The 24,259-nt window shown below is 37.5% G+C and overlaps 3 protein-coding genes across 6 annotated transcripts; 2 read left to right on the top strand and 1 right to left on the bottom strand.

The window, feature by feature from the left end:
* Nucleotides 1-716: 716 nt before the first annotated feature.
* On the top strand, nt 717-10,454 carry RB195_008619 (uncharacterized protein; the record flags this gene model as incomplete). Its single annotated transcript, XM_064195208.1, has 29 exons — nt 717-798; nt 896-1,062; nt 1,250-1,347; nt 1,416-1,575; nt 1,918-2,031; nt 2,094-2,177; nt 2,559-2,726; nt 2,867-2,937; nt 3,213-3,327; nt 3,501-3,598; nt 3,827-3,991; nt 4,310-4,424; nt 4,840-4,944; nt 5,271-5,384; nt 5,444-5,548; nt 5,814-5,932; nt 5,989-6,078; nt 6,197-6,310; nt 6,510-6,621; nt 6,675-6,782; nt 7,090-7,225; nt 7,588-7,694; nt 7,779-7,847; nt 7,965-8,137; nt 8,191-8,296; nt 9,619-9,809; nt 9,870-10,014; nt 10,089-10,211; nt 10,278-10,454. 29 exons carry the CDS (start codon nt 717-719, stop codon nt 10,452-10,454), a joined length of 3,531 nt encoding a protein of 1,176 aa, XP_064046353.1.
* A 3,203-nt stretch (nt 10,455-13,657) lies between these two features.
* RB195_008618 (uncharacterized protein) lies at nt 13,658-21,179 on the top strand (the record flags this gene model as incomplete). 2 transcript variants are annotated; one of them, XM_064195207.1, is made up of 11 exons in its annotated part: nt 13,658-13,666; nt 13,829-14,046; nt 14,104-14,230; nt 14,291-14,410; nt 15,455-15,529; nt 15,648-15,847; nt 16,245-16,334; nt 16,412-16,534; nt 16,654-16,810; nt 21,022-21,117; nt 21,174-21,179. In XM_064195207.1, the coding sequence occupies 11 exons, from the start codon at nt 13,658-13,660 to the stop codon at nt 21,177-21,179; spliced, it is 1,221 nt and encodes a 406-aa protein (XP_064046351.1). The 2 variants fall into 2 exon arrangements, with proteins under 2 accessions (XP_064046351.1, XP_064046352.1); XM_064195206.1 differs by lacking the exons at nt 13,658-13,666; nt 21,022-21,117; nt 21,174-21,179 and having other exon boundaries at nt 14,009-14,046; nt 16,654-16,816.
* RB195_008617 (uncharacterized protein) lies at nt 21,180-24,254 on the bottom strand (the record flags this gene model as incomplete). Of its 3 annotated transcripts, none has more annotated exons than XM_064195204.1 (7): nt 21,208-21,230; nt 21,263-21,281; nt 22,197-22,300; nt 22,403-22,683; nt 22,755-22,852; nt 24,030-24,146; nt 24,216-24,254. In XM_064195204.1, 7 exons carry the CDS (start codon nt 24,252-24,254, stop codon nt 21,208-21,210), a joined length of 681 nt encoding a protein of 226 aa, XP_064046349.1. The 3 variants fall into 3 exon arrangements, with proteins under 3 accessions (XP_064046348.1, XP_064046349.1, XP_064046350.1); XM_064195205.1 differs by having other exon boundaries at nt 24,036-24,146; XM_064195203.1 differs by having other exon boundaries at nt 21,180-21,281.
* Between the last annotated feature and the right edge of the window lie 5 nt (nt 24,255-24,259).

The raw sequence follows: 24,259 nt of genomic DNA, 5'->3' as shown, positions 1-24,259 counted from the left end.
TTCCACTTTTCTAAAAGCGATCATTTGCGGCATGAAGAAGTCTAGTGTAGGAATTTCTGGTAGAGGTTCACTTACATTTAGTGTGTTCTTAATATTCAACATAGTTCCTTTTTTTGTTCGTTTTTTGTTTGTGGTATAGCACTCGCATATTAATCAAATGTCTATGTACGTACCTGAAATGTTTAGTCTCGTTCTTTCTCCGTATTTCTAGGAGAATTATTGACGCAGTATTTCCTCACGGTGTAAACGAGCATCTATTAATTTGGTAGCTTGAAAATGTTTAGTTAATCTGTTATAATTCAACACTTACTTCATCATTCGCATTCCAAGTCACTTCTCATAATATACTGATCATTATTGATACCGGTGATTCTGTTTGTTTTCAATTCTTTCTGTCTGTTTTGTTCGAGTTATACTGAACCACACTTTTTGAATGGATACTTTCGTTATTCATCACTGTTGCGTGTTTCCGTTTGTAGAAATTCATAGCATTTAGTAGAAATCATCTGTGAGTAGTTGAAGAATAATAATAAAAGTTCCTATATCCTTCTTCTGTTAACGCCATTTGGGTCGAGGTGTCCCCCCATCCATAGATATGACAATTGTCGCGCTCTATCACTAATATTCACGATCGCGGTCGACCCAGACGTGCCGCCCGACGGGGTACGGCCAGCTGAAGGTATGGATGTCTGTGCAGTTGTTTTTCAGATACAATAATGCCGAAAAATGATATTTTATATGACCCCAGTGGTGCTCAATCAAACAGCACTGATTCAAATCAACTTGTTCTAGTGCCTGGTTAGCTGACGTTTTGTTTATTTTTTTTAAATTTTATTTTTTTTACAGCAGCACTAATTGCATTCATTCCAGTTTCCACTTATAACTCTTTTCGTAGGGAAAAAACGTAAAAAAGATGATGATGGTCCGATACCGAAAAAGAAAAGCGCGACTGGTGGTAAAAAAGGTAAGAACTATGCTAAAGAGAAGGAGAAGCAAAAACTCACAAAGAAAATGAAGAGGCAGTTAGCGGCTGTTCAGCAAAGAAAGGCAAATAAATTGACGGTGGGTTGTCTCTTTCCGACCATCTCATTTCATGCGCAGTTTTTCATTCAAATTTCTCGCAGTTTGCATACTTTCATCAAAGTTCATTGAAAATATCTGAAATGAACTGTTTTTTTTCCACTGGATAAGTCGAGAAGTTGCGAAGAAATCAACTCGGTTATTCGCCCTAATAGCTTTCCCTGTTTAGCAAGAAGAATTGTTCGCAAGCTTAGCTGAATATCAGTTGGATGCAAAAAAGATAAATCAGCTCAGCTCATCAAGCCAAATGCAGAACAAATTGAAAGGGTTTGTCCTTGTTCTATTTATTATTCCGCTATCTTTTATAGTCTTTCTGACCACATGGTTCTATTTAGTTCCATCGACGAGGATGCTGACTTCCCAACGAAAATCAAGTCGATATCCTCAAAAATAAAACTGCCTGCTACGATTCATCAAAAAGAACGAGTGCAAGAAAACTATTATCCTACTGACGACGAAAGTTCTGATGAAGACGAGGAGTTTGACCACACTGAAGTCAGTCTTCGTTTGTTTTTTTTGTTGATTGTGTCCATTATATTCTTTTTTCTTACTTTGAAATGGACTTGAATTTCTCCTATATTTTTCATAGTTACATTTTAAGGTAAGACTCCTTATATGAATGAAAAAGTAGGATCAGTACAAGTAATCGAACATTTTCTATGCTACAAAGTTACACTTTTATTGCATCTGCACCTTTTTTGCACAAATTTCAAACCATTTCTTTCTTTTAAACATATTTTGCTATTGTGAACATAGAGTGACCATTGTGGTTAACCCCATAGTGCCTACCTCCTGTGCTAGAAAAGTGCGGCAAATTAAAATATCCTGTTCTTGCAGGACTGTGAGGCATCGACTTCAACACCTCAGAAAGAGCAAAATCCTGTTGAAGTCGAGGTAAAAGTAGAAGAGAACGATATTTGCCGAGAGTCAGAACAACATGTACCTGAACCGGTGAGGATATATTGCTGCGAATAGTTGTTTTGTGTGGATACCCCTGAGGATCATTTTTATAGGACGCTAGCAGTTCATCTGATGTGCAGATCGAAACTTCAAAGAATGCTTTACTTCCACAGGGAACTAGTACTCTTCCTCCACAGGTGAGTTGGCAATTGCTTTTTTATTTGAATCAGTTGTTCTCAAAATAGAAAATCTATCGGACGCCGCGCAGAATTACTGGTTTCAGCGTCTTTTCAGCATTTTCTTGTAATTATGTCGTTCACCCCTCTTTTTCGTGCCTTACTTTTTCCCTTTCTTGCTGACGCGTTAATATCACATTTTTACTTCTCTGAAACAGTATCATTCGAAAGTTGTTTGCTGGAAGAATTTCCAAAGAACTACTTGTACTAAAATTACGAGGATTTTCTGAAATTCCACCAAGTTCTTTTTCTTTTTCGTGCAATGCGCTTTCTTTTGTTTATATTTCCCACTCTTCTACATCTACACCTTATTGATCCCTTTTAAATCCAATCAACTTTTAGAAAGTAAAAACAGAAGATGGTCAAGATGCACAATCGAAATCCGTAGTACCAGTGATCCAAAGGAAACGCGTGCTGGTAGCTAGGGATCCAAATGTAGAAGCTAAACGAGCGCAGCTGCCTATCTATTCTGAAGAAGTGCCTATCATGGAGACAATAAATGAGAACATAGTGAGTTTAGTCAGCACATTTTATGTGTTCCCCTACTTTTTGATTTATGTTGCTGTCTTCCTTGAACTACGCATTGTATTTAATGTTTATTTCATGTCCTTTAAGATGTAGTTTTTCTTTAAAAAGCTCGAAATTTGCAGGTTACTGTGATCTGCGGAGAGACTGGTTCCGGAAAAACTACTCAAATACCCCAATTTTTGTACGAGGCTGGGTAAGCTTCTTATTCTTTAACATTTTTTTATCTTTTTTCGTTAAAAAAGTGGGTGAAGCACGTAGAGCGACTGTATTTTCTTCTAGCTCTACCTTTTATGAGACATAGAGTATTTTGGTACAGAGAAAGCTTGAAATAAGCTGATAATGATTGAACTCACGTAGGGTACGCATCTTTCATCTGTTTTTTTTTTTTTGAAGTTGTCGAGAATATTCGCAAAAATAAGAAGTGATGATGATATAATCGTTTTTCATAAATTGATCCACATATATTAGATATGCGAATGATGGTCAACTGATAGGAATCACGGAACCAAGGCGAGTAGCTGCAATATCCATGGCCAAGCGAGTTGGAGAAGAACTAGGTGCACCCGAAGAAGTGTCATACCAAGTAAGATGGGTTTAATGGATTTAATATTCTTTCATTTTGTTGTCTTCAGTCGATTTTCTTTCTAATTTTACCTGTTTCCATTCCTCCTCTCTGTTCCTTCCTTTTCCTTAGGAAGGAACATTCGTTCTCTAGCACCATTCACGAGCTTGAGCTTGGTAAAATTTCTAGTTCAGATACGTTATGAAGGAAATCGAACGGACAAGACAAGGATTTTGTTCATGACCGATGGTGTTTTAATGAAAGAAATGGAGTCGGATATTATGTTGAAGAAGTGAGTAACCATTAGATCAATCCCACCACTTTCTTATGGAGGTTTCGTTTAATTTTCTTCTATCTTATGAGTAAATAGTAGCTCAAAGTTGTAGCTGATATGTAATATCTGTTCTACTTACTTCTGCTTGCGTTTCCATTTCTCTCTCTATTTATATCACACGCCTTCTTCTTCTTTTCTTCATAATTCGTATAAAATAAACTAACAGTAATGGTCTTCACTTTCCAGATATTCCGCTGTTCTCATTGATGAAGCTCATGAGAGATCTATGTACAGTGATGTGTTGATTGGAATGCTAAGCAGGATAGCACCACTCAGAGCTAAGACATCAGATCCACTGAAACTGATAATAATGTCCGCCACACTACGATTGGCCGATTTCATGCATAAAAGGTGGGTCTTCTTTGGAAATTTCATGCCACTGGAAAGTTTTTGGAGGATGCTGTAATTGTTTTCTTCCTCTGTTCTTATGTATATTGAGTTGACGATTGATTTTGGGATCTTCAACAGTTTTAATACAATAATATAGGATTTTTAAATTTTCTTCAGTAGTTTACACTCCTCATTAATGTGAGGGGTCAAGGCAAGCGCTTAAAAGCATATTTTTACCAATGCGGTACAATAAGGTTTAGATAGTAAGGACTTAATTAATATAATTTTTACTATTACAATTCAGTTAGTTGATAGATAGTCTGATCTAGTTATGTTTAGATTGTTTCCCGTTTTGGAACCCAAAGTTATCAATGTTGAAGCAAGGCAGTTTCCAGTGACGGTCCATTTTGAAAAGCGCACTCCAGACGATTATATGGTGGCCGCTTTTAGAAAGGTGCAACTTATATATTCTTTTCTCTGATCATTTCTGTCTTTCATTCTTTTTTTGTTTAATGACCTCTTTTCTGGTTTATTTTGTCCGTCCTCGATTTTTTTTTCATATGAAACATCTGTTATGCGTTCCTCTATAGCTGTTTTATTTATTCATTCTTTTTACTTTCATTCTTTTGCTTTTTCTATGACTTCTCAGAATCAATAATCTCTAGTTTCGTACTAGCTTTATTCTCGAAATAAGTAAGTTCAGGACAGAAGTGCCAGCTGATTTTAAGGAATCTTTTTGGGTACGTAATTTATTTGTGACGTGAAATCTAATAGTCAGCATTCTCCCATTGTTCGCAAGCATTCTATTTTTTACGTTTCATTTTTTTTTGAGAAGTTTTTGATGATATCTTCCATCACTTCTTTCTCAGATATGTAGAATTCACGAAGTTCTTCCTGACGGTACTATTTTGGTGTTTGTTAGTGGTCAAATGGAGGTGCGACATCTGGTAAAAAAGTTGGTGGCAAGATATCCGGTGAGTTTTTCTTATCTAGAAATCCGCTTTAGTTATCAGTCCTTATCAGATTATCAAAACTTATTCATTTCGAAAATATATCGTCTATTGTCAATTCATTTTTGCGCTGCATCTTGAAACCTGTTAGAGTTTGAATTACAGAGTGGTGGTCCTTTAACTCTTACTAAGATACGATTTTTTAGTATTATGTGGTTCATGCCTGATTTCAGAGAATTTCTTATTGTATTTTTCTTTTCTGTTGTTTGAAGCTCACATCTGATTTGTTTTCAAAGAACTATTCTTGTGTTACTGGCCTTATTGTTATCAATTATTCGCAAATATTCAAGATTTGCTACGAAAAGAGTAAAGATGGCGAAGTGCTAGTAAGAGGCGGCAAAAAATGGAAGAAGAAACGGCTCGCTGAGGCGCAGAATTTAAAATTAGAGGATTTCAAAGAGAATGTAAGAGTTTGTTTTTCCTTTTCTTTCTCTTTTCGCGTTTATTCTGTCCGAAATTTCAGAGAGTACAGCAGTTTGATGGTGAAGATTTTCTGGAAACTGGTGTTGGAGACACGATGTGGGATGATTACGAGGATGATGATGTAGAAGAAGAAGAGGATCAACTGGTAAGTCGCTGTTTGTACATTTTTCTCAGTTTCTAAATCTGTGAAATGATTTTTATGACAACAGTTGCTTATTTTACCTATCAGGGTATTTTCTTTCTACTTTACCTAACATTTTTCGTATCCTTATGTGAGTGCAACATAATCATTAATTTTTGTATGCTAATGCAAATTAGTTTTACTACAAATGGGCAGCTCTAATCATAGTCGCTTTACTTTTTGTATCATTCTACCTCACGTTAAACGTTTTAATCTCGATTTCATTTAGAACAGTTCTATGCCAGTGCCGCCAAAGGATTGTCAGCCCCTCTACTGTCTTCCTTTGTATTCCCTGTTATCTTCGGAGAAACAACGTCGTGTTTTTGATCCATCTCCGGAAGGAGCGAGGTATAGTCCTCCGACGGCATTTATATACTTTGAGATATGTTATTTTTTCTTTGTAGAATGTGTGTAATTGCGACTAATGTGGCTGAGACTTCGCTAACTATTCCTGGGGTTAAATATGTTGTGGATAGTGGTTATGAGAAGAGAAGGTGAGTGGATTGGAGTTTTATCCTCATTGTCCTTCCAGTTTGCGTGAAGGGAATTCTCGACTAGACCAGCGTTGTAGATTAATGTCGCCTTTAACATGCTGAACACTTTTTTGTTAAGGCTTTACGATCCGATCACAGGAGTATCTCAGTTTGTGGTCGCTCATGTGAGTCAAGCTTCAGCTGATCAAAGAGCTGGAAGAGCAGGTCGAACAGCGGCAGGACATGCATACAGGTAGCAATTTTGATCTATGTTTATCCGCTTGCTGTTGTGAAAAAAGAGTGAAAGATCGTGCTTGTTTATTATATTTTACATTTTTTCTAATTCTTTCCTTGGTGCTAAGTCCTTTGTTAAAAGAAAGATGGGTAAAGTCCTGGAGGTTATCGATGACATGTATGCCATCTTGCACTTTATGCTCTCACAATCTTTATAGGTTGTACTCTTCGGCTGTATTCCAAAATTTCGAGAAGTTTTCACGGCCGGAAATCTTGGATAAACCAGCTGATCAACTTGTGTTGCACTTGAAATCGATGAATATTGTCAAGGTAATGTGTTCCAGATTATGTAGATCAGTTTTTCAACAGTTAGAACATTCAAGGTGGTCAATTTTCCATTTCCCTCTGCACCAGAACCTGAGACGTTAGAAGCTGCTGAGATGAGGTTGATTAAGTTAGGAGCACTAGCAACCACTACAAAGAATGGAAAGGTGAGATTTTTTTAGCATTTCCGAGCTATGAACGATATCATATATATTTATTATCTTCTAAATCTATCCTTTGCAAAAGTGCCTCTAAATACCATCGTAATGTAGTGGCAGATCGTTCGCATAGTCCTTTGAATTAGGTTTATGGCTTCCGATTGCATAGTGATTGGTGATTTGTTAGAATACAGTGTTTCAAATCTCAGGCAACAACCGAACGTCGATTTTATTCCATTTAAAACCTTTTTGTTGCTGAGTTTTTGCTTATGTTTGTGGAATATTTGTATTCAATTACCGTATTTGTGTTTTACAGACGGAAGCACGCATCACTCCATTGGGTCGAACACTATCGGTATTTCCACTTGCACCTGCCTATGCAAAAGTAATAGCGATGGCTAATCAGCATGAATTAATGCCTTATGCGATTTTATTGATAGCAGCACTATCTGGTTAGTTTTCTACTAAACATATTCATTTCTAGTCTTTACGTTTCGCTGTGTTCGTCATTTTTTCTTTTTTTCCAACCGTTACACTTTCTCTGCCGATTTTCATAGAAGTTTCCGTTTCGCTGTTACTCGAAAATTTCTCTATTCACCCTATTCGGGTTCATCCTTTTTTGTGTTCGGAATCCTACCATGTGCTCTGGATTTCTATTAAAAACTGTTTGATGCACAAGCGCATGACCTTTTCAATCATAGAGAAAGGATGCTCATCTGTGAAACCTTATCAGATATTGTTTTAAGTTTGCCTGGATAACCTTTATACGCATGCACAGCACCTCTACTTTCGACTTTTATTGTTTCTGCTTCAGTTCGAGAACCAATGATACCTGTTTCTTCAATCCGAGGCGAAAGTGATGAAGAAACAAAAGAAAAAATGACGGAAGTTTTGAAGTTAAGGAGAGGATGGTGCGGAAAGGTCAGTGCTACGGATACTTCTTTGAGTATCTTCTCTTATTTGCACTTCACCCGATAGTTGCGATTTTTACCTAGCGAATTTCAGGGTCCTGGACGTCGTCTAGGAGACCTGCTAGTTCTTATGAGAGCTGTGAGTTGCAGTGAAGCAGAAAAGGTTGGTGATTTCTAGCGACCTGCACCCAAGGATCACCACGAAATCCTTTTATGTCCTTGACATATTTTCCAATTTTAAGTTTTTGTTGTTTTTGTTCCAACAACCTTAGCCATTCAGATGGATCCAGAAGCTTGCACAAGATTGGGTCTCAGATATAAAGCCATGCAGGAAATTCGTAGGCTTAGGACACAACTAACAAATATTGTCAACACGTCCTTCAAACAAGCTGCTGACGTCACAATGGATCCCAACCTCCCACCACCCTCTGATGTTCAGGCTCAGATGTTGCGGTAGGTTTACAAATAAATATACCCTCGACTGTTGGAGAATGTACCACTTCCAGGCAGATGATAGTTGCTTCGTTAGCGGATCGGATAGCTAAACGTGTGGATCGATCAGCAGGTGATGAGGAGGTACCAAAAGGAGCTTATCAAACGATGAAACTGCAGGTAGGGATTGTTGTGCTGTAATTCTAGTATTGATTTTTTTATCACTTTTTTCTCCTTTTCACTTTTTTGTTGGGAAACTGCCTTTGTTAGAAACCATAATTGACAATTTTTGATTCTTTAGGAGATATTTTTTGTGGCGGAAACAAAATTTATTCAGCTTCAGAGAAGTGTACATTGATTTTTTTATTGTAGTTAAAGTTAAACTATTCTTGGGATTTTCTCTGTATGAATTTCTTTATAGAATCTTTTTTCGAGTGGTTTAGCAACGTGAACTCATTACTGTAGCCACTATTTTCCGTCTAAAGATAGAGCTGAAACGGAACTTCGTCATCTTTTTCATTATTTCTGTTGTTAATGCACACAAACACATCGTTTTCCCCATGGATTATAATTATTGATAGTCAGAAGTCAGGTTTCTTACAGTGTATTAGCGGAACATGAACGGATTTCTACGTCTAAAAGACTAAAATTTAATTTAAAGGCTAATTTATGCCAAAATAACACTAAAATCTCAAATTTTCCATCAGAGTTTGTGCTAGTAATGGGGTGAATTTTTTTTTTCGGGTCCACGGAGGACCCTTTTCAAAAATTGGCAGGGAGGCGAACCCATTACCAGCGTGCCTGGTTTTTGCGTTCAGTACCGGGAGTTGTGGGGTTCTTTGTGCCTTAATGGACCTAATACCCGACACCTCTGGCCACTCCCCGAAAGTGTCAAGTAGTGTAGCGCATTGGATGCGACAGCCAGCCGATAACGGCTGCGCCCTACATCGTGCGAGTTGTGGATCTATTTTTAGCATAGGCTAAAGAACATTAAATCGTGATTTCAAGAAATGTTGCTCCGATATTGATAAACTGTTGGAATATTTTTCTACAAAAAAATGTTTGTATGCTTGGAGAAACAAATAAAATTGGACCTCTACAAACAGACTGTGTTGCAAAAAATAAAGTGGATTGCGCTCCGTACTTCTGAGTCGCCCTATCGTCCACCTATAGTGCGGATTTATTCAAAAACACGGGATTTTGGAAGAGAGAATCCACTTTTTTCTTCAAATTTATTTGCTTTCTACGAGAGAAAATGGTCAATGAACTGTGGTTTAGAGGATCACTTAACTACTTCAATTACCTGCAATTTACTTGATTAAAGGACGCCACGCTGGGTAGTAATTGGAAAAGAGGCGTAGTTTTTGTTGATGATCTGCTCAGGATGGCTCTGTCGCGCAAATAAGTCTCTTCCCGAGAACAAATTCAATTATTATTTTATTTAATTTATCCAATTTTTTGAACAGCCATTTCTGCTTCATGTCAGCTAAGCCGCATTTCAGGAATATGTGTTTATCGATCCATGTAGTGTGATCTACACAGAAGAACCGGACTATGTGATCTATCAGGAAATTGTCCAGTTAAATGATCGTAAATGTATGCAAAACGTAATGATGGTAGATCACGAATGGTTGACGAGATTAGCGGAGCCATACTGTAATTTTGCACCTATGGACCAAGAACAAGTGCCCAAGTGAGTGACCCACCATAAAATAACATATAAATTTCTTCATTATCGAATGTTTCTGCTCAGATATGATTCGGAGAGGGACGAAATTGTGAAAAGTGTCGAAGTAACGTTTGGACCATTAGAATGGCGTCTGAATCCGGTGGATCGACCTGTTCCCAAAGATATTATGCTATATCGATATTTTGCTCAGTTTTTGTTGGCTGGAGAGGTAAGCGCATTATTTGTAGGGATCCTTGGTCGTAAATACGTATTCATATGAAGTAAATCTGTTGATGTGTTTAGGTAATGCCTCTATTAATCGAATACGTGCCAAAAATGTTGGCTCCTCCCACTACAATGGTGAGGTCGTGGGCAAAGTTGCAACGGAGAACGGAAATGTTGCTGAATGCTCTGATTGAAAAAGAGGTATTTGTTTATTGACTTGTTTATTTTCTTAGTCGTTTATTTGTCACTCATTTGTTTTTTTTTCAGGTGCACACCAGGGCAGAATTAATTGAACAATGGCACAACGACGAGAACTATCTGCTAGAAGAATATTTGGAATGGTTTCCTGAGTCCCTCCACGGTACGATTACAGTAATGTGGCCACCGATGGAGAAGAAAGCGACAAAAATGGGCAGAAATAAGATTTATAGCAAAGTTAAGTAGTGACGCTTTTGTAGATACATTTTAATTTGGTAGTTCCCATATCCCTCACTCTTGCACTGATCAATATCTCAAAATACTGGCGCTTCTATTGATTCAGTAAACTTATAGACTTTTTTATTATTGTGATGTGATATTGAAATGTTTTCGAGCGGAATGTTTTGAATCTTCTTTTTTTGTTATATTTGAGCACGATTTTAGTTTATCTGGCTCATTATTTGTTATTATTATTACTATTATTACTCGTTGTTAAGTTGTTATCTCCCGTTGTTATTCCATTAAAAGATTCTATTATACGTTGTTGTTTTTTTTTCTGTAAGAAGGATGTGGTCCGATTTCTTGCTCTCATTTAAAGTCGTGTTGTATATAATCAATCGAAACTAGTAGCAGTGATAGTTTCCACTCTTTGATCTCTTCTGCTTCATATACATCGAACTGAGGAGAATAGAACCTAGGTTTAACCTACTGATGGCAGTTTTCGCGTGCCTGGCACTCAGGACAAGCGCGTTTTGATATATCGTGCTACTGCGGTTCAACTACGTTGTCCGACGGTTACCAGTTTTTTTCCTTGTATAGAAATTTTTACATTTCTACGTAGTTAAATTTACATTTGTTGCAAATCGCGTTTATATAAGAGCTTTTTTTCTCTCATTAATTTTGCTTATATAGATATCAGAGTTTTAAGACTGAAAGATAAGTGAATATCAGTTAGACTATTTGAAGAATAGTTTTGAAAAAGAAAAAACTCGTTGAATCTGATGAAGATGTAATGGAAACCACAGAAAATGATTCTATCTTCAGTGCTGTCTGCGGATAAAGAGTCTGTTTCGGGAATTGATAAGACATTGTCGGTCTCAGATAGTGAGAACGGACAGACGAATGGTTAAAGGCATCACTCCACGAATCTGAGGTGGCTTCCGGCGTTCTGGCGCACTATTTCCTACAAGGAGTTCGACTGGAGCGCGCCAGCCTTGTGCGGCACCTCATCTCCCGGCCCGTTTTTTGCTGCAATTAGGAAGGATCATACCCCTCTCCATAATATACTGTGCCGTATAGGAATACTCCTGAAATCCGTACCACCTCAGATTCGTGGGGTGATGCCCTTAAGCGACGCAGAAACTCATGATGACTAGGAATTTTCTCATCAATTTGGTCCACATGATCAGTTACGTAACTTTCACAAACCAGTCGATTTTTACGAGCTATATTTGAACGTTTTGAATATTGTCACCAATTATCGAAGAAACGAATAAGCAGGACAAGGCAGATGGTCTGAAATTTCATCTCACATAACCCTCTGAAACCAAAAAAATTTATATATACAAACGGATGAAAAGTGGTACAATTGAATTCTTCAAAAGAATGCACAGAAAGTCTGATGTGCAATATGACGCTTGAATTTCTTAGTCATTTTCAAAAAATAGAAGAGACCTCCCTGCCCCACGTTTTGTGCAGTATTACTGGAAGATAATAAACTAGTTAAGCAAAGAAAAGTTTTAAAAAATTTGGGAAATTATGAAAAAGAACCGTTGGAAAGTGTGCGGCTCAACATTGAGACGCGTTGTCCCAAGCGACTAAAATAGGCTGTCGTCAGAGAGTTAATGGAAATTAATTATTCAGTTACAAAAGCTTTATAGAATATAATTTAATCAGTTAGAAACTATTAGCAGATTTGATGCTATTGCTATTCTTTAATTTATTTCTCTTGGTGCAGTTCTCTTCTTTCTCTTAATTGCTATTTGCAGCAATAATGTTGTGTCAGTTTTTTTTTTTTTGGTCCCGCAAACATGTGAAGTTGTAAGTTTTTTCTTCAAATAACGCAAATAGAGCTTAGTAAGAGGTTTTAAATTGAAATATAGAACAGAAAATTGCACTGTATTACATCCCTTTAATTGAGAAGGTAGTGGAAAGTAATAATCATAGGCAAGCACTCACATCATTGATCAATGAGCAATGACAATGACAGGTAAAAATGAATAAGATCAGGGAAGACATCAGTTAGAGGTGATTAAAGTCTGAAGTAGAAACGCTGAAGACTGAAATTCTACCATTGAAAGAAATAAAACCTAGTATACTAATGAAATCCGTTTAGGACCTTAGCAGAATAGCTGCTAAGCAGTAAATACCACGGTACCAGAAGACAACAATGGTGCAGTGCGTCGAATACGTCCCCGTTCACGGTCACATCCTTTAACCGTAGATCATGTTGCATCACTGGGGCAATCACTGGCGCTCTTATTTCCCAACGCTCTAGCTTACTTTTTTCTCTTAGTAACTTTAGTTTACATGTGATACATCCTCTATGACTAATGCTTAGGTCCTAGGGACCTAACTAATTTGACTACTTACTTCGAGAAATAAGGGCGCCATTGAGTGGCTCCCACAACTACATTTTACCCTAGAACCGTAACTTCAGAGCAGGTTAGGCTGAGAGGTACATGCAGGACCATCTTTCTTTTTGTTTTTTTTTTTTTGTTCGCATCCATTTTAGAAAAGAAGACTTTCACTGTTAGCTGGTTGAAACAAAGATTCACGCCCGGGAAGGGGGATTCTCGCCATAGCAAAGAAAACCGAAATGTACTAATCAACATGGTTAAACATTTATTGCAACTTTCATAGATGGTTAAGTAGAAGACCATCCACGAAAATGTGATCTACCGCTAGTCTATGCACTGCTGCTTTCAGATCTCAACATCAGGAATCGAACACTTTTTCTCCCGAACTTCCTGGTTTTCGCTTTAGGGCATAAACATAGGATATTTTAGCTTTAAAGAGTGGTTTTTATCGACCATAATTAATATTTTTCTCGACGTTGACTAGTGTGGTCCTAATCAACATCTTTTACCGGTCAGTAGACTTTGAGATTCACGAATTTTTCCTTCCTATTCAGATTATATGTATCGATCATAGATCGGTGATTGTCTAATGCATGAATGGAGTCGTTTATCATCCTTTTCTCACAGAATTCTGATACATTTTCGTACGATTGCAGCCTGTTGTGCAATCGCCTCAAAACCATCAGTCGATGGGAAGTCTTCCTGTTGCTTTTTTTTGCTCATTTTTGAAATTGATTCCTTTTTTCTTCTTCTTTTGTTCTATTGGATTTGTTTACCTGTCCTATTATTACAATTTTGTGTTGTTTCAATGTTTATACTTTATGATTTTAGTGACACGTGACGTCATTTTCTGTGGAACGAGTATTGGCGATGAATTTAGTGAGTTTTAAGATTCTTTTTACCATGAATTTCTGGAAATTCCCCATTCATTCGGTGTCTCGAAGCACCAAGTTCATTTCTTTTTGAGAATTTTTAACCACGTTTATTTAAATTGAAACTATTTTCTAGCAGGAAAACGCTGAAAAATATGATTGTTTTCAGTCAGAATCCCTGGCAGATTCAACAAAGTGCCAAACTATTGATCGTTTGAGTTATAACGCCTCTCCCACGATCCTAAGCGCTTGGCAGAATGTTGCCAACACCTTGGCTTTTACTTATGAACGAATCCTTCAACTTCCGTCTTTTTCGTTCTGGAGCAGTGTCGTGTACAGCAAAACAATTATGCAGTCCTTCGATGCGGTTCTGAATGCAATCCCGAGGTACATCTCTCCCTCTGTCGAGTTCATGTGGTGATAGAGCAAAGTTCTATGTTCTAGACATTTTGAAATTGATGAATATCGATTGATATTTTGCTACGACAGCTCTGTAGCGGTTGCGGCGGATCGGCTGTACAACTCAGCGTTGGCGATTTTTCTTCGCGTTGCAGTTTACAATAAGAAAATTGTACTTGTCTTTGTATTTACTTAATTACAACTGTAGTAAATCCCGACTTTGTCCACCTAGGATACTTCGATGCCGCCGAAGCAATTTCTGGAACTCGTTCGAGATCGAGGCGTGATGCCAGCCAGGAGGCTGGCGAATGCTCTATCGTTTTTCTCAGAATATGGACAGATATTAGTGGAGGTATAGATTGAAGAGATTTGAAATGTTAGTTTTTTTTTTTACAGTTAAAGAGTGAAGTTCTAAAACCGTCTTTTCTTGTTTTAACGGTACTCTCCGAAAAAGAGGAAGAAGTGTTCAATTACTTCTTATTTGTCTTAAAAGTGGAGAGAATTTCCTTTTTTGATGAAAAAAATCACTTTAAAACAGCTTGACCAGAAATAACTAGTTATTTTGTTCCGAAAACAATTATTCGTTCCTTCCAACTGTGTTCACTGAAAAAAAAAAAACACCTGTGCTATCTTTCTACTATCGCTACTATCGATAGAGTATCGGTAGTGTGCAATTGCGGTATATATTTAACTTGACCACCGTAATTAATTTAGATACGTAATTATAGTTGGGTCAAAACGGCATGAAGCAAGGACAATTGCGTAAGCGGTTACGCTCCAAACGGCTCGGTGGGGATAGCGATTGTGGAACCATCGCGAACTGCAGCAAGGAATGGTGCTTGCTGGCGGTCCCCCGCTCGATTCTAACCGATACGCTCCACACCGCACCGCTTCGAGCACAACTGCTTACGCAACTGCACCGTGCTTCATGTCGTTTTGACTCTACTATACTCAGACTTCCTATGTTCACTGAACATGCGAGCTCTAGCACTTTGCCCGTCGTTTCTTCCGCTCGCAATCGTCTTCAAAAATGTTCGTAGATTTTGTGAGTGGCGTTGACGAGATCCTTCAGCCGTATCCAGATTGACACCTCTAAGTTGGTCCATCCGTGTTGCGAACACATCAGTTCATCCTATTGATTCTCCCTCCATTCCTCTTAATGATGTTTAACATCTCTAGAGGTTCACCCTAGCGTTCTTTTAGTAAATCTATCGTCGACCCTCCTCATAATGTGACCTGTATCGTAATTCGACGCTGAGAATCACCTCTAAACTAAAACTAAAAAGCGTTCAACCATAGTTTGGGGTGTTTACGGTGAAGATAAAAAATTCGAAGATTTTCAAATTATTAGAAACCTAATTAAACCGAACTCGAATATTTTAAACTTCAATTCCAGGTAACAAGAAAGAGGGCACTTCTTGATCCGAGCTTCTCGAATGATTTAGCAAAGATTTGTGCAGAATTAGGAGTGGTGAGTGTTGCTAATTTGTGGATCTAGTTCCAGCAGTCATATTTATAATTATTATTGAAAAAAAAATCAATTCTATCTAGATAATTCGAGCTTTAGCTAAAAGTTATGTTATATATAGGCGATATCAACTTTGGAGAACGATGCAAGTCGTCTGGTGGACAAGTTTTATGCAGAAGAGGGTGTGGCCAAGCTGAAGGTGGCCCGATTTGTTGACGAGTGGCTTTGCACTGCGCTGGCATTGTGCCAGGAGGGTTACATTTTGGTGGATACGTTGTCTCAAGCAGGATTATTGAAGGATGCCGGCAAATATATATCCGAGTTGGTAGCATCGTTATTAAAGGCATCACCCCACGAATCTGAGGAGGTACGGATTTCTGTTGGAGTATTCGTACACGGGATCCAAGACTATGGAGAAAGGGGTGTGATTCCGTCCATTTCTTCGAAATTGCCGTGAAAAAACGGCCCGTAAGGCGTGGTGCGTGCACAAGCCTGGCGCACTCCAATCGAACTCATTGTAGAGTATAGCGCGCCGAAACGCTCGAAGCCGCATCGTTCGAGAAGTTTTTACGGCAATTAGGAAGAAATGGACGGAATCACCCCCCTCTCCATAATCTACGATCCCGTATACGAATTCTCCACCGGAAATCCGCACCACCCCAGATTTGTGGGGTGATGCCTTTAAAGGCGGTGCTGTCCACGCAATCTCCAGTTTTAGGATCCCCAGTCTTGTGGAATGTGTTGGTCGATTGTTCACTACGGAAATGATTATGGATGTTGCGATGACATTGTCGGATTATCCTTTAAGGTGACTATCTAGCTATAATCGTGAAATTTCTTTTTTTTTCTTGAAGAGATTTTCGTTTTTTTCCATCCATTTTCTAGGCGCCTTCTGCGATTACGTACACAGGTGCTTCAATACGGTGTTGATTTTTATCATAGTGTTCTGGTGAGGATCCCCAAGGATCAGAAAATCGCCACTATCCTTTCAATCCTAGAGTTAGAACGGTGAGATCTTTCGTTGGTTGCGTCTCTTCTCAGATCCCTTGCTAGAGTGTAACACTACAGCTCCACAGTTGTGGAAATTACACTCCGGTTGTTGTCTCCAACAATAAAATTATTTCCAGCTTCATTTTTCTGCTAAATGAGAAGCAGAATCTCCAGGAACTTCTGGAAGGATGTCAAAAAGAACAACAGGAATATATTGAAAGAGCACTCGAGAGTATATGTGAATCACAGAGAGCTGAAATAGTCAAAGAACTAGAGAAAAGCGGCTTGCTTACGGTATGATTTTTTGTTCATCTCATTTTTTCTCGTCAATTTCTTATTACAACAATTATACATGTACATCTTTATGAATATGATACTTTTTATTGATTGTTTGAGAACGAGAGAGAAAGGCAGAATGTATAGTTGCATAAGATTAAGGCTAGTAATTATGCCTTACTTTTTGATTTGGTGAATTTTCCCAGAATTTGACAAAGATTTGCATTTAAATCTTTCAGGAATTTTTCAATTTAGGTGTATATCACTTGGCTTTTTATTTTCACAGTAATTTTTTTCTATTTTTTTAAAAATGACTCTACTTGGGTGCACCAAAGAATGGTAACCGTTCCAATTTATCTGTCAGTCTAGTTTTCCTGTGTTAAATCCTCTAATAGCTTCAATGTTTCGCTTCTCGTTTTGTTTTGAACAATTTTCTGGAAGAAATCTAACATCTAACATAGCTTTTATTTTGAAAATTTGTAGATTATTATTTATATTATTATTAAAAATTATCTAGGCTGTATTTTGCAAGCAAATTAAATACAATTATTCAATCAAATTCGGTTCTTTTTGATTTCTTTTTCTTTCGTTTCCTTTCTTTTCCTTCCTTCGTTTCCTTCCTTTTTTTCTCTCGTTTCCTTGCTCTTCTTTCTTTCGTTTTCTTTCTTTTCATTCTCTCGCTTCCTTTCTTTTCTTTCTTTCGTTTCCTTTCTTTTCTTTCTTTCTTTCTTATCATCCTCTGGAAGTTGATGAAAACATGTCGCATCAATGTAATTAGGTCAGCTTGGAATTGCTGAGTGGTTCCAGGAAATTTTTGTCGACTTCGCAGTTTTTTTCTGTGAAGCAATTTCTGTCGAAAAATTTCTTTTCATCACATTTTCTCTATTATAGCGTATTATTGATTTAACTTACTGCTGATTGCTATATGGAATTATGAGCTTCTACTAATTTTGATTTTTTTTGCAGTTTCCTTTCTTTTTGAGTTTGGTAATGATTTCTCTTTACTTTCCTTACAGTTTCATGCAGTTTGTTTGCAGTTTTCAGCCTAAACCTTGTGGATCAACCAATCACTACTTGTTTAAGATTTTTTTTTTGCAAAAAGCAAGGGATGAATTTATTTTTTGTGACACTTTTCTCTCATTATATTTCTTCCTAATTTATCCTCTTTTACTTAGAGAATTTATATTTCGGTTGTGATTTCCCCGTGTTGAACGTTTGTCAGCATCCAGCACGATGTAGGATGCAGCGACGGAGAGCGATCGACTGATTGACAACTGAGTCGCCTACCATCACCAGGGAACGGCGAGAGGTGTTAAGCCATCGGTGCATATGGTGCATATACCATACGGGCGCATCCATACGGATGCTACGCTCGAAACTCGCCTCCCTGCCAATTTTTGAAATGGCTCTGAATACAGAGCCGACTGGATTCTTACAAAAAAGTTCTTACAAAGAAAAAGATTTTTGTTAGTTCTTCTCTTGACATTCAGAAATTTCCGGTGTAAAGACGATGATCTTCGTTCTGAGCCAACTTCAAAAATTGAAGGATTCAGACGAATTAAGGCCTTCCGGCAAAAAAAAAGGAGTTATTAGAGAGTGGCTGAGAAATTAAAAGAAAATAGTTGGTATTAAATTATTTGAAAAATAATATGAGTGGAAGAAGACCGAAAGTTACTTTGACATGTGTTTTCAAATGATTTGAACAAGTTTATGAAAATAGCGCTTATTTTCCGGGCTGATTCTGCTTAACAATGATTTTTTTCCATTGAAAATAGATTTTGTACCGGGGTTTCGAAAAGAATTCAACACGACTGACCACATTCTCACTATTTCAAAACTTATCTAGGTATCCCGAGAGCACCAGAAATCCGCCATTCTACAAGAATATCATCATTGACGTGAAGAGTAGTCCAACAGGGTTATATAATCTCACCTAAAATATTCACAGCCACTGTCGAAAACGCGATGCGAAAGCTGGAATTGGGCCGTGGCTCGAGGAGAAGAGTTTGAAAAGGTCAAATCACCATAAAATTTATCTAAGCTAAACTAATGGAAATGTATTGTCCAGTGATCTTTCTTTTTTTCATTCGGTTCTTATCGGTAATGACCTTTTCTCAAGAAAAAAAAAAATCGCTTCAGATGAAGGAAGTGCTCGAACTGTAAAGTAATTCGATGAGACGTTGGGTTCAGTCCGTTTAGGACCGTCCTGAAATTTTTTCTCTATGATCTGTCAACGCCCAGAAGTGTACATATGTACAATGTAGTGCTGGACACTGTTTAAATAATTAGTGAAGGTGGATAACGGTAACGATAACGTAATCGTTGCGATATTTTATGAGGTGTGAATACAAACCCTTTACTACTTTGAAATTATCTAAAAAGAACGGTATTCTAAAATGTATAACTTTTTTTTTTACTTGTCGATAGTCCAATTTAAGCAACGTTATTACGGCTAACGGCTATTTCGGCGTCGTCACCTTCGTTCCTTAGGGAATGATTACTTGTTCCGGATGAGGCATTCGAGAGGATATATCACAAATGTTCGGATTTTCCAAGCTCTGACGAAGGCGGCGACGTCGAAACGTTAGTCGTAATAAAGTTTGTTAACAATTTTGGCTGCTGCTTAAAGTGGACTATCGACAAGTTGCAATCACTATGCCAAGATTCAAGGAAAGTGGAACTTTGCACTTTTTTTTTACTCTTCCTTACTCTCCTTAGATCCATGAAGATCAAAGCGTCGTGAGTGTTTTCGTGCACTTTTTTCTATTTTTTCTTTTTTTCTTTTTCTTTTTTCTTTTTCTTTTCCCCTCTTTTTTCCTAAAATTTCTCGTGAAGCGTGATTAAAACCAGATAACGTTATATTTTAATATGCTAGTTGTTGATAGATAGCATGCTCTTAAATTTGCGATAAGAATCTGAAAATCCTTGCAGAATCGGAGGAATATTCGGCGCTCGAGAGGTGGATGAGATCTCCACAGACTTTTCTCCATTGCTATCAGTGATATCATTAGTCAGCGACGAATTCCTCTACTTTTTCCATGGTGAACTCTTGCAGCTGACTTGTGTAGTGTACGAATCACATTTTCTTCGCTTCTCCGATCGCCGGCCGCACGTCGTGCTCGGTAACTTCCAGGGACAGGCGAGAAGTGCTGGGTACACGTTCCCATGTGGGACGCAAATACCCCGCCAAAAAAAACCACCCGTCCCGTCATGCGACAGCGGTGGTGAACGCATTATGGCAGCCGACGGGCAGGCCAGCGTTCAAAGGGGTCGCCTCCCTGCCAATTTTTGAATTGGTCCTACGGGGCCGTTAAATTCTCGGCGGATTTCTGTAGTACAAGTAATTTTTTTGGCAAGATACTCCTGCAATTTGTATTTTTCCCCCCAGATACCTGTTTCTATTGGGATTTTTTTCTTATTTTTTTAACGTTTTTTTTTTACATTTCTTCACGTTTTTTTTCCAGATACCTGCTTTTATTGAGCTCCAGTGTAGCGGTCGTGCTCTTTCTCAAAATCATACCCTCTTTGCTTTAAATGTTCACTATTTTCTCATGCGGATAAAAAATTCCTAAACTATTTGGGACCACTTTTGATGTTGATAAACATGATATCATTTTAGTACTTTGATTTTCATCAAGCTTTTATATTTTGTTTTATTAATATTTTTATATTTTTGTTTTATATTTTATATTTATATGGATTTATTTTCTCGAATTTTATACTACAGTAGCTGTTCAGACAAGGTTTTAGTCAAAACTATCTTCTAATTGCGTAGATTCACCACTTCCACATTTCTCAATATTTTTTTTTTGCTTTTTAAGGTATTTTTCTTGGAAAAGAAGACAACAAAATTCCCTGTTTACATTTTTATTTCTGCATTCTGCCGTCCATTTTAGGTTTTCTACAAAATTCAATTTTTTCCTAAATAGACTGACTGATAGACTGACTGAAAATTATTTTTTTTGGTCACTACAAATCATCGTATTACTCATAGTTTATAATTTTGGGAATAAAAAGTGAAATTATGAGAAGTTCTATCAACGTTCAGTTGTGCAGTAGTTTCCTACTGTTCGGCTCTGTTTCTGCTTTGATTTTATTTAAAAATTTCCATGGTTTTTTTCTTACGCTGTGGTGGAATTTTTATTTCTTATAAATATATCAATTAATATTGTGCAGTTTCGTCCGGAGATTTATTGTGGTTCTACTGAATACTTATTCCACGATTTCAGAGTCTGGGTGACGTCACGCGTCTCAACGATGCCGCACGACATGCTATGGAGGAGATGTGTCAGATTTTCCCTCATTTCTCCCCGCAATACATCCACGTAAGTTGTTGGACCGATCAATATCTATGTTTACAAGAGTATTTCAAATCGTCCAGGAATAATTAAAGTTTAATAGGTGGAAAAAGATGATTAAAGGCTTTTTCTGCGACTTTCTTGATCATTATAAGTTCGCGGAGGTCGTCACGATTTCGGCATGGCCAGGTCTGAAAATGTTGCAAGACCTTAAAAAAACCAGGCGTTGTGAAACATATCCAATATCTACTAACTTTATACATGTAATAATTACATTTTTATTTTTATTTCATATTATTTAAGTGTCATATTTTTACACCTAATATTATTATCATATTATACTTTTGATAATAATACAAAGCACAACAAATATCCATGAATTATTTTTCGCTTCTCTTTACTATATCTACAATTCCATTCTTAACCTTTGCTATAATTATTGTTTTCCTTCACCTTATCAAACTTTTCCTTGTTTTTATTTTATTTCATCTACCCTTACGAGTTGTTCCACTCTTTTAATTCAATTAATTAACTTTTTTCCCACGTAGCTATCTATAACGATTTTCGAACTATGCACCTATCTACATCTTTCTTTATGTATTTTCTGTCCTAGATTTTCTGGAAATTTTTACTTCTCCCTTTTCTATTTTTCATCTCCTAGCTTTTCTTTAGTTTTACAATCTCCTTTTATCCATACTCGTTTTTTCTTAATTACACAACATATTTCGAAGACCTTTTTTCTACAGTTCCAGTGTTCACCTTTTTTGTTTTTCTTATATTATCTTGTTTTGGTGTTCGTTTAACTTTTGGAAGTTCTCTTATTCACGCACAGTCTCCTATTTATTTATTTATTTTTCATTATTCACTCATTCATGCATTTATTTTTTTTATTTATTTATTCATTCATTCACTCGTTCATTCATTTGTTTATTCATTCATTCCTTTACTCATCCGCTCATTAATTCGTTTATTTATTCATTTATTTATTCATCCACCAGTTTATTTATTTTTTGTTTATTCAGTTTTCTTCACTTTATTTCGTTCTCTCGTAGAAAACCGATTGGTACATTCTTAGTACCATCTTTGTTTTTCAATGAAAGACCAACCTGTCCTCTCAACTTTTTCGCGGATAACTGTAACAACATCCAAAGCGTGGCGTCATCATTCGCATCGATATCGCAGTATTGTGTCGATTGGCGAGCTGGTGTGGCTGAAACGAACAATTTTAACGGTTCTGGCTCATCCGAAGTGCAACCGGGAACCGGATAATCCAGAACTTGTAGCGTAGTGTGATGAAGCGAATAAGACGTACCAAATTCATCGCAAACGTCATTGTTTTTGGCCAACAACACACTTGTTCTCAAGAACTCTTCAGCTCTTCTGATTTGCCTTCGTTGCATTCTTCTCTGCATTACAGTCTCGTAAGCTGATGCATCGGTTGAGATCACAGTGGGTTTATAGATCTCGTCGTTGAATTCGTATTTGATCGAGGTATCGTCCACGGCCGTTGAGGTACAAGGATGAAAATCACACTGGATACTTTGCACTTCTTCGACCTCAGATGTTCCTTCGCTGGACATCGTCGACAAGTTGCTGAAAATGTTCTGCGTTGGCCATCTCGTGAAACATTGAACAGTCACAACTCGTTGGGCGTTGTTTTCTACCTTTCCTGTTCTGGATTTTCTTCCGTTCTCAGATCGTTTGAAGACGTCTCAGACGTTTGTGTTTCATCATCAGCGAGTGAGAATGATTGGTCTGGGAGCTGAAATTTGAAATATTTGTGTAAAAAGCAACTGGTCCACTGATTTGGAGGAAAAAATTCGGTAATCTCTGTCGATAAATTTTTAAAATAGGCTATTTTATAGGAAGTACATTATTTCTTTCTTTTTTCGCTGGAATTCGATGGAATATAAATGCCATTAGGGTCTCTGAGCTAGTAAATAGGAAAGAAAAATAATTAAAAAAGTTAAATAAATAAATAATAAAAACCAACGGAATAAAAAAACTAATGTTTTATTTTTAAAAAAAGCGAACTTCTGTTTCTATAATGAATTAGATCGCTTGGATGTCCATTATGGTGTGTTCTTTTTCATGTTGAACTGTCTGCTCACTACTTCGTCTATGATTTCATTTTTTATGGATATTGATAGGAAGAGAGTGAAGCGGTAAGATTGCGCGATTGTTTCACCCACCCCACCCCTCCCCTCCCATTCAGGAAAAGTATAAAAAAAAATTCAGGAAAAAAACTGTCTGGCGTTAATCGGTCCGCTTGGGATGCGCCACCGTGTTACACTTGAATTCAGAATCGTTTGAGGTTCACGAACGTGTAACTGAGCTATACAAACACTTGGGGGGACTAGCCGATAAGTGGAGTCAGTGTTTTTATCCTTCCAGACAGGTCCGACCACGGAGCGCTGAAAGGCTTGGTGAGCACTAGGGCGGATTCGAACCTCCGATCGATCGTGCATTCAGCGGAACTTCTAACCGACTGCGCTGCACCCGCCTTCCCCCAATCAGTACTTTCAAAAAATATCTTCCATTGTATGCAGCATAAAGTTAGATGTTCGTCGTTAATGATAGTGGAATGTAGCCGCATCCTCAGCATCCTCACTCATAATAACTAATTTTTAAAAATAATGTGGTCTTTTTGAAAAACTAGGGAACTGATGAATGACATAAACAGTCATTGTACCTTTGGAGGTTGATTAAGTTCAGTTTCACTAGGATTAGGTTCTATGGAAAGAGAATTTCACTGTAGATTGCGAAGCACCTGTGCTATGCGTACTTATTGATTGGCAGCAGCTTCAAAACGACACCGAATCGCTCATTTTTTTCGTGAATTTACACCACCGCTTTTCTTCTTCTTTTTTCGGTTAACATATTTGGTTTTGAAGCAGTATCTTTAGTTCTCATTTGAATCTAGTGTACAGTAATCCTACCGCTACCGTAGTTTGTAGTTCCATGCGTAGTTCGGAGGTGCAACAGGGGTCCGGTAGATTTCGATCCCAGAAGAACGAATACTGTATATCTGACGCTAGCTGTGGTGGCGCCTCGATCTAAAAACAAATGACAACAGTAAATTCCCTTGAAATTCAAGTGATTACTGTAAAATAATACTAGCGTACCTTTAAACTAGTAGGTTGATCAACATTAGTGGAGCTCATAAGCT

The sequence above is a fragment of the Necator americanus genome, chromosome III, assembly GCF_031761385.1.
Source record: "Necator americanus strain Aroian chromosome III, whole genome shotgun sequence".
Classification (NCBI taxonomy): Eukaryota; Metazoa; Nematoda; class Chromadorea; order Rhabditida; family Ancylostomatidae; genus Necator; species Necator americanus.
The sequence above is the reverse complement of the archived record's forward strand: the minus strand, read 5'-3'. Positions and strand labels throughout refer to the sequence as shown.